This window comes from Castanea sativa, chromosome 10 (assembly GCF_040712315.1).
Source record: "Castanea sativa cultivar Marrone di Chiusa Pesio chromosome 10, ASM4071231v1".
Lineage (NCBI taxonomy): Eukaryota > Viridiplantae > Streptophyta > Magnoliopsida > Fagales > Fagaceae > Castanea > Castanea sativa.
Genome location: NC_134022.1, coordinates 28,932,159 through 28,945,083, shown reverse-complemented (window position 1 = coordinate 28,945,083; position 12,925 = coordinate 28,932,159). Strand labels below are relative to the sequence as shown.

Genomic DNA, 12,925 nt, shown 5'->3' with positions numbered 1-12,925 from the left:
CACCTTTGGCTCGTAATCCATTGCCAGTCCTAGTTTGTAATACTAGGGGGCGGTGATCTGATGCATAAAAAAACAAATGAAATATTGTACCTGTAGGATATTTTTCTCTCCAAGCCGAGTTTGCAACAACCGGATCTAGTCGTACCTTTGTGTTGGCATTCCTTGGACGTTTATTGTTCCATGTGAATGGATAACCACAAAATCCCATGTCAACCACGTTACACGAGTCCAAAGCCAATCCAAACTCTTCAAATTGTTTGTACGGTGGTGGGTGCATGCTTTGCTTTTCGGAGGATAGTAATATTGCATTAAAATCCCTTATACAACACCAAGGCCCATCAACTAGTCTTGATAAGTGTGACGAGAGCCCATGATTTTTGTTTTTGTCTTGCCTTGGACCAACCATAAAAGCCTGTCAGGTACCACTCAAATCCATCATCTTCCACAACTTTAGCCAAAATATGACGCTCCGTGTAGTTGACCACATCTAATTGCACTTCTGACTTCCAAAGTAGCGCTAATCCCCCCCTTGTATTTGATTTATTGACTATCATTTCATTCTTAAAAGGTAGCTCTTTACAATGCTTCTCAAATCCCTCCCTGTCTAGACGAGTTTCCATTAAAAAACACACCATAGGAGCTTGATCCCTCACAATTTTGCGAAGGCTTCAAACTGTCCAAGGGTTCCCAAGCCCTTGGTAATCCCAACTCAACATTCTCATTGTGCTTGACAAGGGTGTTCATACACCCTCGTCGCTTTACAATTGTGTGCATCATCAAACCTTTTTGCGCTTACTTGCTTGTCCCTCTGAATCCATCCCACCATTATCCTCTAGTTGCTGCACTCCACGTTTGCCCAGTATCGTGGTAGCCTCAATTAGAATTGAAGGTTTCTGTCCATCAATCATACGGGTTAGCCTAGTCCATGTGGGCTTTAATTTAGTCACCTTTGGCTCATCACTTACCCTATCCTTCACCTGCTCAGATCCCACATGCATCACGTTCCTTTTTCATGCAATATTGCATCCTTATTATTCCTATTAGGTAATAGACTACACTCCAATGAGCTGTTACCCTTACAACCTAGTGCCAACCAATCCATATCCGTTTTAATACGCGCTAAAATCTCGGCAACATTAACTTCAGCCTCTTGAACATTCCCAAATTTGTCGTTCTTTCCTTTTCCATTTCCCTCTTGTTCATTAGGGTTTGCATGATTGTAACTATTTGCCGTCGCCTCCCCTTGATCATTAGGTTTCAAGCTTCCATCGTCGACCACCGTATCACGCCAAGAATTCTTTGCCGGTCCTGACCACATTCGTCCCCCACTTGCCTTCAACCACTCGCCATATTAGAAGGGAGCTTCCTTACCATTTTTTGTTAGGGCGAAGTACCTCGCACAGTGCCTGAGATCATGGCCCAGCAAACCAAAGTAGTGGCAGAACATTGGTAGCCTCTTGTACTTGAACGTAGCCCAAACCTTCTCCCCATCCAAGCCAGCTAGAAAGCCAGCCCGTCTTAACGATTTGGATATTGGAATAGCCACCTTAACTCTCATGAATAGGTTTTGCTGGTCCTGCTTTTGTCTCCTCTCGACCTCTTCAACTACTTCCAATCTACTCCCAACCTTCTCAGCAGCTCTGGGATAAACCATATTAAACGGCGCTCCCTAGATTTGCACCCATAGTGAAACCGCTTCAAATTGAACATTCTTTACCGTCATCCCTAGTTGCCATTTATGCAGCATTAGGACTTGATTATCAAAGGTCCAAGGACCTCCTTTTCACTCCTGCTCCAGCTCAAACTCTGATCAAAATTTAAATTGGAATAGGTTTGACCCAACTTCAATAATTTGCAGCCCATCACTCAGCCCTCGAGCTATTCTCAACGTCTTCTGAGCTACTTTCTTGTTAAATGGCTTACACGTAAGGAATTTTCTAACCAAGCTTAGAGCACAACTTTCAATTTTCTCTTGTCGACTCTCATCTGATATAGCAATAACTTCTTCTTTTGTAGTCAGCTTCAAATTTTCCAGGTTATTGATGACTTCCTCCGCCATAGTAATTGTAAAAATAAAACAAAAGGCAAGCCCCCATGTGGCCTGGGGGAGGGAGATATCTCGTAGTCACACAAGAGAACCTTTTTATCTCTTTTTAAAAAAAATATAAAAATTTATTTGGCTGAATACAACCTTTTTATCTCTTTGTACATCTTGCTCGTGTCATCAATAATGTTATAAGTAAAATACTTTTAAGGTTTCCTAAATAAATATAAATGAGTTTTATTAACATACGTCCACATATATTAATAAACTATTTTTAAAATAAAGTTTTGAAAAAATGAAAAAAAAAGTGATTAACTTTTAAATGTCATTTTCAATTTGTTAATTTTTTTTTATTAAAATGGATAAATATAAACTGAAAGTGTTCAAGTTTAATTAATTAGGAAACCTATGGTAGGATCTTGCAATACTAATTTAGAATTTTATTAGGAAAAAAAAAAAAATTCAAAATCAAAATCAATCCTGGTCAACGGCATTCGAACGGCCTGGATCTAAATTAAACATCATAGACTGTTACCTGCGCCATCAAACCTCACCCTCGCCATTACTGTTATCTCTCCATTTCCCCCATTATTTCAACTCCAACTAAAGAAACAGAACAAATCGAGGTGGAAAAAAATAAATAAAAACAAAAATAATAAAAATAAAAAACGATGTCGTTGTGTTCTTCTTTATCTTTATCTTTATCTCTATCGTCTCCCAAATCTCTCTCTTTCTTACAGAAAACCAAACCCTTGAGCTTCAATGGTGGTGTCTCAGGCTCACCTGTTACATATCGATTCAGAGCCTCCGCTGATGTTCCCGATTTTCTCTCTGCCGACTGGTACGCTTTTGATTCTGCGTATTGAATTGTTGGATTTTTTTTAGCTTTCTAAGTAGGACTTTTAAGATTATGTTACCAGTTACTAGAATTCTCAGGCCTCGTAAAACAATGGTAGGACTTAGGTGAAACTGAATTTGTGCCAATCCCCACTTAATAATACTATGTAGCATTGAAGTAAAAATGGTCAATTTTAGTTGCTAACAACCTTAAAATTGATAAATTTTAGTCCCTAACAAACTTAAAAGTGATTGCGTTTAATCTCTACTATGTCTAACGTAGTTTTGACATGTCAGTATTCAGTTTGGCCATGTCGTCTAAGGGACTAAAGGCGATCACTTTAAATTTCAAGGACTTAAATCACTCATGTTGAATCATTGTTTCAACCAATATCATCTTGGTTAAAGTGTTTGGTATGGTATGGGTGAGACTTTAGATTTGCTTTTGTGCCGTGTATGGAATTGCGGTTCTGGAATACTCTCTGGACTTAGCCTGACCCTAATCAATTTGTTCTAATTTATACAATTTGTACTAATTAGTTTTTGCTTTGTTGTATTGCAGGCTTGAATCTCGCAAGAAGAGACCTTTTGGCCCGAGATTAAATGTAACACCAACTTTGCACATTAGTACAAGACATCAACATTGTTGCTCTACAGTTAGTCAATCTATGTTAACCCTTGCTATAGTTTAGTGCAGAAGAAGCTGTCCAGCACCAGCTTGATGCATTGAAGTACAATGACCAGCCCCGGCAAGATTATGGAATCGAGGTTCTGTACAGGGTAATTTACAAATACTGGAACTCTTTTATTCTTTGGCTGGTTTATATTGCTTGGAGATTAGCGTTCAATGTTAATAATGTTATCTTTTTCCATGACAGTTTGCTGGATTTGATCCTTTTGAAAGGTCCACCTATTTTGGGCCCTTCTTTGATTTGGGACAGGTAAAAAATTATAAATTTTGAGTAATTTTGCCACTAATACTATATTTGCTGATACCTTTTCTTGGTTTGTTGCTTCACTGTCAGTGCAGTTTGAACGGTTTAGGCGGATTTTTCACCATTCAACATATCGAGTTTTACTTGGTCATAAGGATAGAAAGATTCTTAGCAGCTTGTTTGTGAAGGAGGTATAAATGGCTTCTTATTTACATGGTAATTAAATGAATATATAATTTACCTGTGATGTAGTTTGCATATTAGGTTGAGCTTTGAGTGATGCCACTTTCTGATATATAAGCCATGTACCTTTCATCTGGCATAAAATTTTCAATTCTTTGTGCTGTACTCAATAATTTTTCTCCTCACTAATCAACTCTTACTGGTGTATGAGCTGAAAAACAGAACCGATTCAAGCAGAGGGTTTGGATACGAGGAAGTCGCCCAGAGGAAGAAGAAATATTCCAGTTTACCATGGCTCAGGTTTGCTCATTGTACCTTTTGTTTATGATAGTCATTTTTTGCCATGTGTCACACAAGGAATCCAGTTGGCACTTTATCACTACATCGTTTCCGTTTTAGGTTCTGTGGTCTATCATCAGGATATGGCTTGAGTCTTCTGAAATTTTTTTCCAGTCATTATTATGTAGCCATATCCCATTTAGTTGAGCCTTTAGCTTTTCCCAGTGTATCACTAGCCATGGTAAATGGTTAGTGTAGCACTGAGTCCATTGCATTGTTATGAAGCCAATGCATGTTCTTGTGCGTTATGTGTCATAGACCCAAACCTGAGAAGTGGAACTGCAGTTTTGGATCTAACTGTTGTGCTCTAGGGCTATGCTGGTTTCAGGTTGTCAGCAGGGTGGTTGCTGACCTGTTGATTTGATTTGGTTTAAGGCTTCAATCTCAAGGAATTCTTTTATTAGCTGGCTGGCAATATGGAATGGACTCTCAAACCAAGGCAGAATTAGCTCAAATGGGGCCATGAGGGAGACTTTTAATAGGTTTTCCGTAGAAGCTAGTTGGAGAGTTGTGATAATTTGTTCTTTGAGTGTTCTTTCTTTTGAAGAATTTGGAAGCATCTGATGTTTTTGAATCTAGAAGATCAGTTTTTGTCTTGCTGGGATGCTGAGATTCACTTTAAAAGCTTAAAGGGAAGAGTTTCAACTTTCAAGACAACTCTTAGCAAGCTGGCTTGACAGGCATATATTATATCTGGTCAAAAGAAATGCTTGTGTGCATAAAGGGAAAATTATCACAAAGGATGGGGTCCTTTGGTTGATCAGGAATGATGTGAGGCATAGTTTTTTTTTTTTTTTTGGATATTTAATGTGAGGCATAGATGGAAGTGAAGAAGTCTTTACTAAGTAGAACCCTCTACAGCAGATGGAACATTTCTTTTTCTGTTTAGGTGCAGTTTACTTTTTGGTTTTGCTGGTTGATTAGCCTGCTGTTTCCTCTGTTCTAGCCAGTTTGGTGTGGGTTTTTGAAATTTTTTGGTTGTTTGTCATGTAGTGTTGCAGCTTCTGCTGTGTTTTGTTAGGTGGCTTATTTTGCACTTTGGGTGCTGCCTGTTTAGCAGTCTGGTAGCAGTTTTGCTGCTCGTTTGGTCTGTGCTGCACTCGCTTGTAATTCCATGATTGTTTACTTGAACGTGCAGTTCATTTTGGCTTTTTTTTTGGGGGGGGGGGTGGGTTTAGCTTATTTGTTAATCTATAGCTTTTTAAAGCCTCATTTTTTGAGGTAGAACTGTATTTTTGTGGTTTTTAAGCAAATAAGCAAATCCAAACAATGAGGGAAGTGATATTTATATAAATGCTACTGCCCATGAGTTACACAAATGTTTTGGGTTCTGTAACTATATCTATATATAATTATATAAAATCAGAATAGAATTCTCTAGTGTCTACGTTTCTATACTTCCAAAAATAACCCTATTATGTTATTGAATATTGTTTAACAATAATTAAGACTATGAGCGTAAATTGAGAAATTTAAAGTTCAAATTCAAATTCAAATTCCATAAAATTAGAACACACATTGTGTACTTAATATAGAGCTGCTTGCAGTTTACAACTTAAAAATGTAAAAAAAAAAAAAAAGATTAAAAGAAGAGTCTTTCCAAGCACATAGCTCGTGTGAAGAGGCTAGTTATAATTATGGTTAAAATCGTTTTTACTTTATAATAGACTTTGTAATGTCATTTTTTTTTTTACATAAATTCTATGCTTTGTACCTTTACTGATCTATGGCGTGTTGAAGGCAGAGAGTTGGTGGTTCGTGGGATGGTTATTGGCTAACAGAAAGTCTACTTCACGACGGAGATGCTTTTGCTGGTGGTTTGGCTTACTGAACATGCAATGCAGCCATCATATTGTGGACCCCTGTAAATGAATACTGCCCTGTTGTCAAAGCAGAAATTGTTTGCTTAAACCTCAGAATTTGTACATAAGGAATAGTTTGAACTATTGTCATGCCTATGATGAGCTTTGTACAACCAATGCCACCCACATGGAACATATAGATATATTATTATGTATAGAACAATTTAAGCATTTCACTAAGTAAAAATGAAATGATGGAATTTACAAGTGTAATCTCAAGCCAACCTCAAAAAGAAATACACTAACTTTGCAATGAGAACTTTTAAAATCACATTCGTTCTCGTTATTCTCATTCCTGAATGATGCGATACCAGTGTCACAGGCTCGAAGGTTGTAACACCTTTTGATAAGTAAGAAGGAAGAGAGTTTGGAAACTCACATCTATTTGCACCGTTGTCATGTTGCATATACTCTCCTATATCTTTGTTCGTGCTTGTATATTTGAACTATTCTCCCCCTACCTCCAGCCCCCTTGTTCTTTTTTATTGGTTGGGGTAATTATACTTAGTACTACTCTAAACTAAACCCCTGTTTACACCCTTGAAGTGGATCAAAACAGACCAAAGTCGACCAATCACACCTTATTGTAACTTGTAAATTTTTTTTTTTTCTGCTGAAGTTGCAAACTTTAAATTCCATTTTTTTTTCCCATCTAAGACCTTGTGTCCTACTAATTTAATTAGATCTAAATTCTCACAGAAAAAAAAGAAAAAGAAAATCTAAATTCCTTCCCTTTGATTTTAAGAATTAGTCAAAACTTGTTTTTATTTTTATTTATTTATTTATTTTTTATTTTAATTAGTACCAAACTAAACCCCTGTTTACACCCTTAAAGTGGATCAAAATGGACCGAAGTAGACCAATCACACCTTACTGTAACTTGTAATTTTTTTTTTCTGCTAAAATTGCAAACTTTAAATTCCATTTTTTTTTTCCATCTAAGTCCTTGCGTACTACTAATTTAATTAGATCTAAATTCTCACAGAAAAAAAAAGAAGAAAAAATCTAAATTTCTTCCCATTGATTTTAAGAATAAATCAAAACTTGTTTTTTTATATTAAAAAAAACGAACTTTTTATCTAAGGATTTGGTAAACAAATGTGTTATACCTGGTATTATGTAATGAATGTCTATCTTTAAGTGGTATATGATCTGTTATACGTCTTAGAATGTTGTCCAGTTGTCCTTAATACATGGTGTTAAGCACTTGAGCTTAGTGAAAAGCATGTTTATGTAATTTAACATGGCTAATGTTGACATGCTGTGGTTCGACACCTGATCCTGAGGTCGGGTGGTTCCTTCCTTTGCATTTATAATTTTAGTAATGCTAGGGTCACAACTTATTTGTACCGTACAATTCTCCATTTCAGTCCAGTTTGGTCCAATTAGTCTAATTCAATTCACTTCAGCCCATTAGGTCATTTTCAGTTCATTTTGGTCCTTGGTCCGTTCGGTCAACTTCTATCTATTCAGTCCACTTAGGTCCACTTCGGGGTAACTATATTTTACCAACCTAAACTATATCCCCGTTTACTCTTCAGTCCACTTTAGTCCATGTCTAAAACAAAGATTATGTGGTACCACAAGGGTTAAATTTGCTAAATGATTTTGTTTGAAGGGATTGAAAAAGGATGATTCGATCTTTTCATGTGGTATAATGTATGCAAAGATCACGTGAGTCACACGTGACATGCTTTTTCATCCAAGTTAACAACCTAATTGATGATATGGTGCAAAGAGAAACACAAGGTATGGTTTAAGATGATAATTGTGCAATCTGAAAGTTCAAGATGATAAGTGTAAATGAGAATATAATTTAAGGTGGTAAAATGTAATTTTTTTTTTATATTATTATTTTGTTCCATTGAACCTGTTGGTTGTTGTAGCATCCTACATGCATTTTAATCTACCAATAAGTCTAAACAACACTATTTTTTACAACGGTTGACATGTGTTATTGTAACTTTGTGATTGAAACGTAACAAAACTGATGTTAGTGATGTACCAAAATGAAAGTAATATTAATTCAATCACATCAGGCAGTGTCATAAGTTATGAAAAGTCTTGTGTCAGTCTTGACTTAATTATAGTTTTTGCTGAGAAAATGTCTTATCTAATAGGCAACATATCAGGGCCATTTACAAACAATAGTTTTTTTTTTTTTTTTAGATAACCGCCCAGAGGGCAAACTTCATTCAAAGAAAACTACAGATATTGCAAAACATCATGAACACCTAGAGGAGCTATATCTCCAGGAATGGTATCAAACCAGACCTATAGCTCACAGCCGGACTTAGAGCGTCTAGCTAAATGGTGGGCAACTTGATTGCCTGATCTTTTAACATGATTGAAAGAACTAAAGTGAAAGTCTCTAGCTAATACTAGAATATCCTCAATGACATGACCATACTCGGGGTTGCTAGCATCTTCCCTACAGATAGCTTTAATAAGAACCTTTGCATCACCTTCAAAGATGCAGTCCAGAGCAGAAATTTCTTTTGCAAACTCCATAGCCCTTTGACAAGCCAAGGCTTCAACCGTAGCTGCAGAGAAAGGGAGCGGGACTTGTTGAGACAATGCTGCACTGATTGAACCTGAAGTGTTTCGGACTACAATGCCAATACTTGCAGAATCCAACTCCTTGAATAGAGCTGCATCAAAATTAATTTTGGTGTGAGGCAGAACAGGGGGACACTAACGCACTAATCTCTTACTGGGCATATCAGCTCGGGCTGGAGAGACTTGGGCAGCTAGGAAATCCGAGAGCAAGTCCTTTGCTTTGTCTCTGATCTGATGTAGCTTAACCCTTTGCTCTCTAAGCTTGATAGCGTTCCTATTTCTCCAAATCAACTAGAAAATTAATGCTAACAAGTCTGTATTAAGTCGATCCCTCATGGTGAACAACAGTCCCAGCAAAGCATCAAAATCACGTAATTCATACCGTAATAACTTCATCAGCATGGCATCATCCTTCCATATAACCATCAGAGAGCTACAGTACCATAGTGCGTGTATTGTGTCCTCATTTGCACAATGACAACCAATGCAGGTAGAAAAAGATATCACCTTATGCCTCCATAGATTACATAAGGTAGGTAAGGCATTATGAGATGCACGCCAAAGAAAGTGTTTAACTCGTTGAGGGACTTGGAGCTTCCAAATACCAGTCCACAAAACATGGTTCTTGGCATGCAATGAATAGCTAGGTTGCAGATTCTTAGCCACCCTTACTACTAGTCTGTAGGCACTACGAGTTGCGTAACTACCATTCGTGGATGGGAGCCATACCAGCTTGTCTGGGATAATATGGTCACTTAGAGGAATACCCAAAATCAGATTTGTCTCATGAGGAGGAAATTCATGCCTTATTAAATTTGCTTTCCATGAATGAGAATCAGTATCAATGGGAGCACTCACCATTGATGTAGGAGGAAGCACAACAGGTGGGGAGGTAGTTCTCGCTGCGGGCAGAGAGGGAATCCATTTAGCTTCTCTAATCTGAACAGATTGACCATCACCTATTCTCCAAACTGCTCCCACATCGATACCATGACGAGATTGAAGAATGCTTTTCCAAGCATATGAGCCCTTATTTGAGGAGTTACACTCCATGATGGAGGAATTTGGGAAAAACTTAGCTTTGAATACTTTATAAAATAGAGAATTCTCACAAGTCTGAAGCCGCCAGACCTGCTTCGCTAAGAGGGAATAATTGAAAATGGATAAATCACGAAAACCCAAACCTCCATTCTTGGGACGACACATCTTCTCCCAACTCACCCAATGAATTTTCCGCTGCTCCCCTCTATACCCCCACTAGAATTTTCTAACTAGAGACTCAATTTCTTTTAGCTTAGGAGACCCATGCTTGAATCACCACCTTAATAAGAATCTCTCAACAAGCTTGGGAGAGGAGCTTCTCCTTCCAACCTTTTAGCTTTTTCCAAATTCTTTCTTTTATGAGGCTAAACAATCTTTTCTTCTCTCTACCTACCAGTGATGGGAGACCCAGCGATGTGACACCGGAACTCCTAAAAAGACAGATATGACATTCCGAAGATTATGAGGAGTGTTTGAGCTAAAGAAAATATTGGTTTTACCTCTATTTATGCCCTGACCTGAAGCTTGTTCATACATATACAACAAGGATTGAATTTGGATACACTTAGCTATAGATGCTCTACAAAACATCAAACTATCATCTGCGAATAAAAGGTGAGACATCCTAGGGCTAGCAGCACATAATGAGACTCCCTTAATATTTCCATTCTCTTCAGCCTTCTTGAGTAAAAGCATGTAAACCCTTGGTGACCATTAAAAACAGATAAAGCGAGAGGGGATCACCTTAGCGAAGCCCTCGAGATGGTGTGATGAGACCGTGGGGCCGCCTGTTGAACAAGATTGAGTACGTGACTAATTTGTTACAAGCCGAAACCAGAGCCACCCATTTTTGATAGAATCCCATTTTTAGCATGATTTTCTCCAAGAACACCCACTCCACTCGATCATACGCCTTACTCATATCGAGCTTTAACGCCATATATCCTAGCTTGCCTGTTCTTTTATCTTTCAAATAATGCAGGTTCTCATGAGCAATCAAAATGTTATCAGTAATAATTCTTTCAAACAAGAAAGTGCCCTAAGTCTCAGAAATCAGATCGGGAAGCAAAGGTTTTAAACGATTAGTCAGCGCTTTTGCAATAATCTTATACAAAACATTGCTTAAACTAATTGGTCTGAAATCGGATACCTTTCACGGACTATGAATTTTTAGAATTAGAGTTAAGAAAGTATGGTTAAGCTTATCGGGAATGATACTTGAGTTTAAGACTGATAAAATAGCTTCGAATACCTCACCACCCACTTTATTCCAAAATTGTTTATAAAACAGAGGGGGAAGACCATCAGGTCCAGGAGAAGTATTTGAGTCCATTTGTTGAAGAGCTGCATATAATTCACTAACTTCAAAAGGCTTCACCAAGTCAGTATTCATGGCTTCGGTAACTCTTGATTCCACACCAGATAGGACGGGATCGAATTGAGTGGGATTTGCCGATGAGAATAGATTAGAATAGAAACTAAGCAATATATCCCCAACCTGAGATTCTTCCTCAGTCCAGACACCAGCAGCATTCTCTATGCTAGATATAATTTCTTTTATTCCTCTCTGAAGCTCTACAATGAAAGTATTTAGTATTTTGGTCACCGTATTGCAGCCAATCTGATTTTGATCATTGACTCCACATATGTTCTTCCAAGGCCGTGAGTTTCTGAAGCTCCTCATTCAGCAATGTAAGCCTGTCATTCCCACCCCCTGCCATGGAGTGAGCCTCTTCTTTCTCCAATTGTTTTCTTACTTTGGCTAATTTCCAACGGACATTCCCAAAGACCTTTTTATTCCACGTAGACAACTGCTCTTGGCAATGGCCGACTTTCACTAAAACACTACTCATAGGGTCCATATCCAAGCCCATGTTCCATGCAGAATGGACCACTTCCTCACATCTTTCATCAGTTACCCACATTGCCTCAAATCTAAATGGCCTCTGAGGTCTATAAAAACGACAATTAACATCATCAGAACATAACCAAATAGGTTTATGATTAGAGGAAAAACCTGGTAGGTGGTGCAAACGGGTCGTTAGGAATTTCTAAAACCAATTCGAGGAAGCCAAAGCTAGGTCAAGTCTCACCCACACAACTGGACCGTCAAAGTGACGATTACTCCGTGTATAAGGCAGCCCCGAAAAACCCAAGTCCTTTAGAGCACAAAAATCCAAGCACTCCCTGAAACTTTGCATCTGCCTCTTTGGCCTAATCGGACCTCCCGATTTTTCTCCCAATCGTGTGATCTCATTGAAATCTCCAATACACACTCACGACAGATCAAGTTGGGTGCTTAGATGACAGAGTAGTGTCCAAGAATCTTCTTGGTTAGCAACTTCAGGAGCTCCATAAAACCCCGTGAAGATCCAAGCGTTACCAATTCTTGGATTCACCACCACATCGATATGGTGAGGAGAGAACGTCCTAATATGGAGATCAATATCATTCATCTAGAGCAAAGCCAAGCCCCCACTTAGATTTCTTTGAGGGACTATAAACAGATTATCATATCCCAAACGGCACTACAGACGCTCCAAATAACTCTTCTTCTTCTTAGTTTCCATAAAAAATAGTAGTGTGGGGCCTTTTGCTTTCACCAATCCTGAAGGCTCGCGAACTCGCTGGTGGTTCCCAAGCCCACGACAGTTCTAGCTTAAGTAATTCATGGCAAACGGCGGGGCTAAGGAACAGCCACCGCCGATGGAGCATCAGAGAGGGATGATACATCAGAACTCACGCCTCTTTTTTTCTAAACTGGGGTATCTAAAATATCTTCGGGAAAGTTTTCTCTCTTTTTAACACTAGCCAAAGAAACCAAAAGGGAAGAAATTGTGGGCTTAAGTTGTTTAGAAATTTGTTTGGGCTTAAGTTTAGTAGGCAACCCATTAGAATTTGATAAATCCTAGAGAGGAGGCCTACTGTTGGGATGACTAACATCGAGGTTAGGGAGAATGGGCTCATTTGTTTGTGGCCCAACTGACTGAGGCTTACCCACTTCTTCTTCAACCTTACCCTGTGCAGCCACCAACCCATCTAAGTAGGAAACCGACGCTATTAAGTCACCAGGATTCATGCATGGGCTCTGATCAAACTTCTTTATGCCACGATCAATTTCCTGC

The 12,925-nt window shown here is 38.4% G+C and overlaps 1 protein-coding gene across 5 annotated transcripts; it reads left to right on the top strand.

Moving 5' to 3' along the window:
* The first annotated feature begins 2,592 nt into the window (after positions 1-2,592).
* On the top strand, positions 2,593-6,413 carry LOC142612628 (uncharacterized). 5 transcript variants are annotated; one of them, XM_075784741.1, is made up of 7 exons: positions 2,593-2,885; positions 3,444-3,486; positions 3,569-3,661; positions 3,760-3,822; positions 3,912-4,007; positions 4,222-4,299; positions 4,714-5,475. In XM_075784741.1, exons 1-7 carry the CDS (start codon positions 2,716-2,718, stop codon positions 4,900-4,902), a joined length of 732 nt encoding a protein of 243 aa, XP_075640856.1. In that variant the 5' UTR covers positions 2,593-2,715; the 3' UTR covers positions 4,903-5,475. The 5 variants fall into 5 exon arrangements, with proteins under 5 accessions (XP_075640856.1, XP_075640860.1, XP_075640859.1 ...); XM_075784745.1 differs by having other exon boundaries at positions 2,594-2,885; positions 4,667-4,854; XM_075784744.1 differs by having other exon boundaries at positions 2,594-2,885; positions 4,650-4,854.
* The last annotated feature ends 6,512 nt before the right edge of the window (positions 6,414-12,925 follow it).

Coding starts and splice junctions, on each gene's coding strand:
- LOC142612628 (XM_075784741.1), top strand. CDS start 2,716: ATGTCGTTGTGTTCTTCTTTATCTTTATCTTTATCTCTATCGTCTCCC. Junction 2,886..3,443: donor GATTTTCTCTCTGCCGACTG/GTACGCTTTTGA, acceptor GTTGTATTGCAG/GCTTGAATCTCGCAAGAAGA. Junction 3,487..3,568: donor CTTTTGGCCCGAGATTAAAT/GTAACACCAACT, acceptor CCCTTGCTATAG/TTTAGTGCAGAAGAAGCTGT.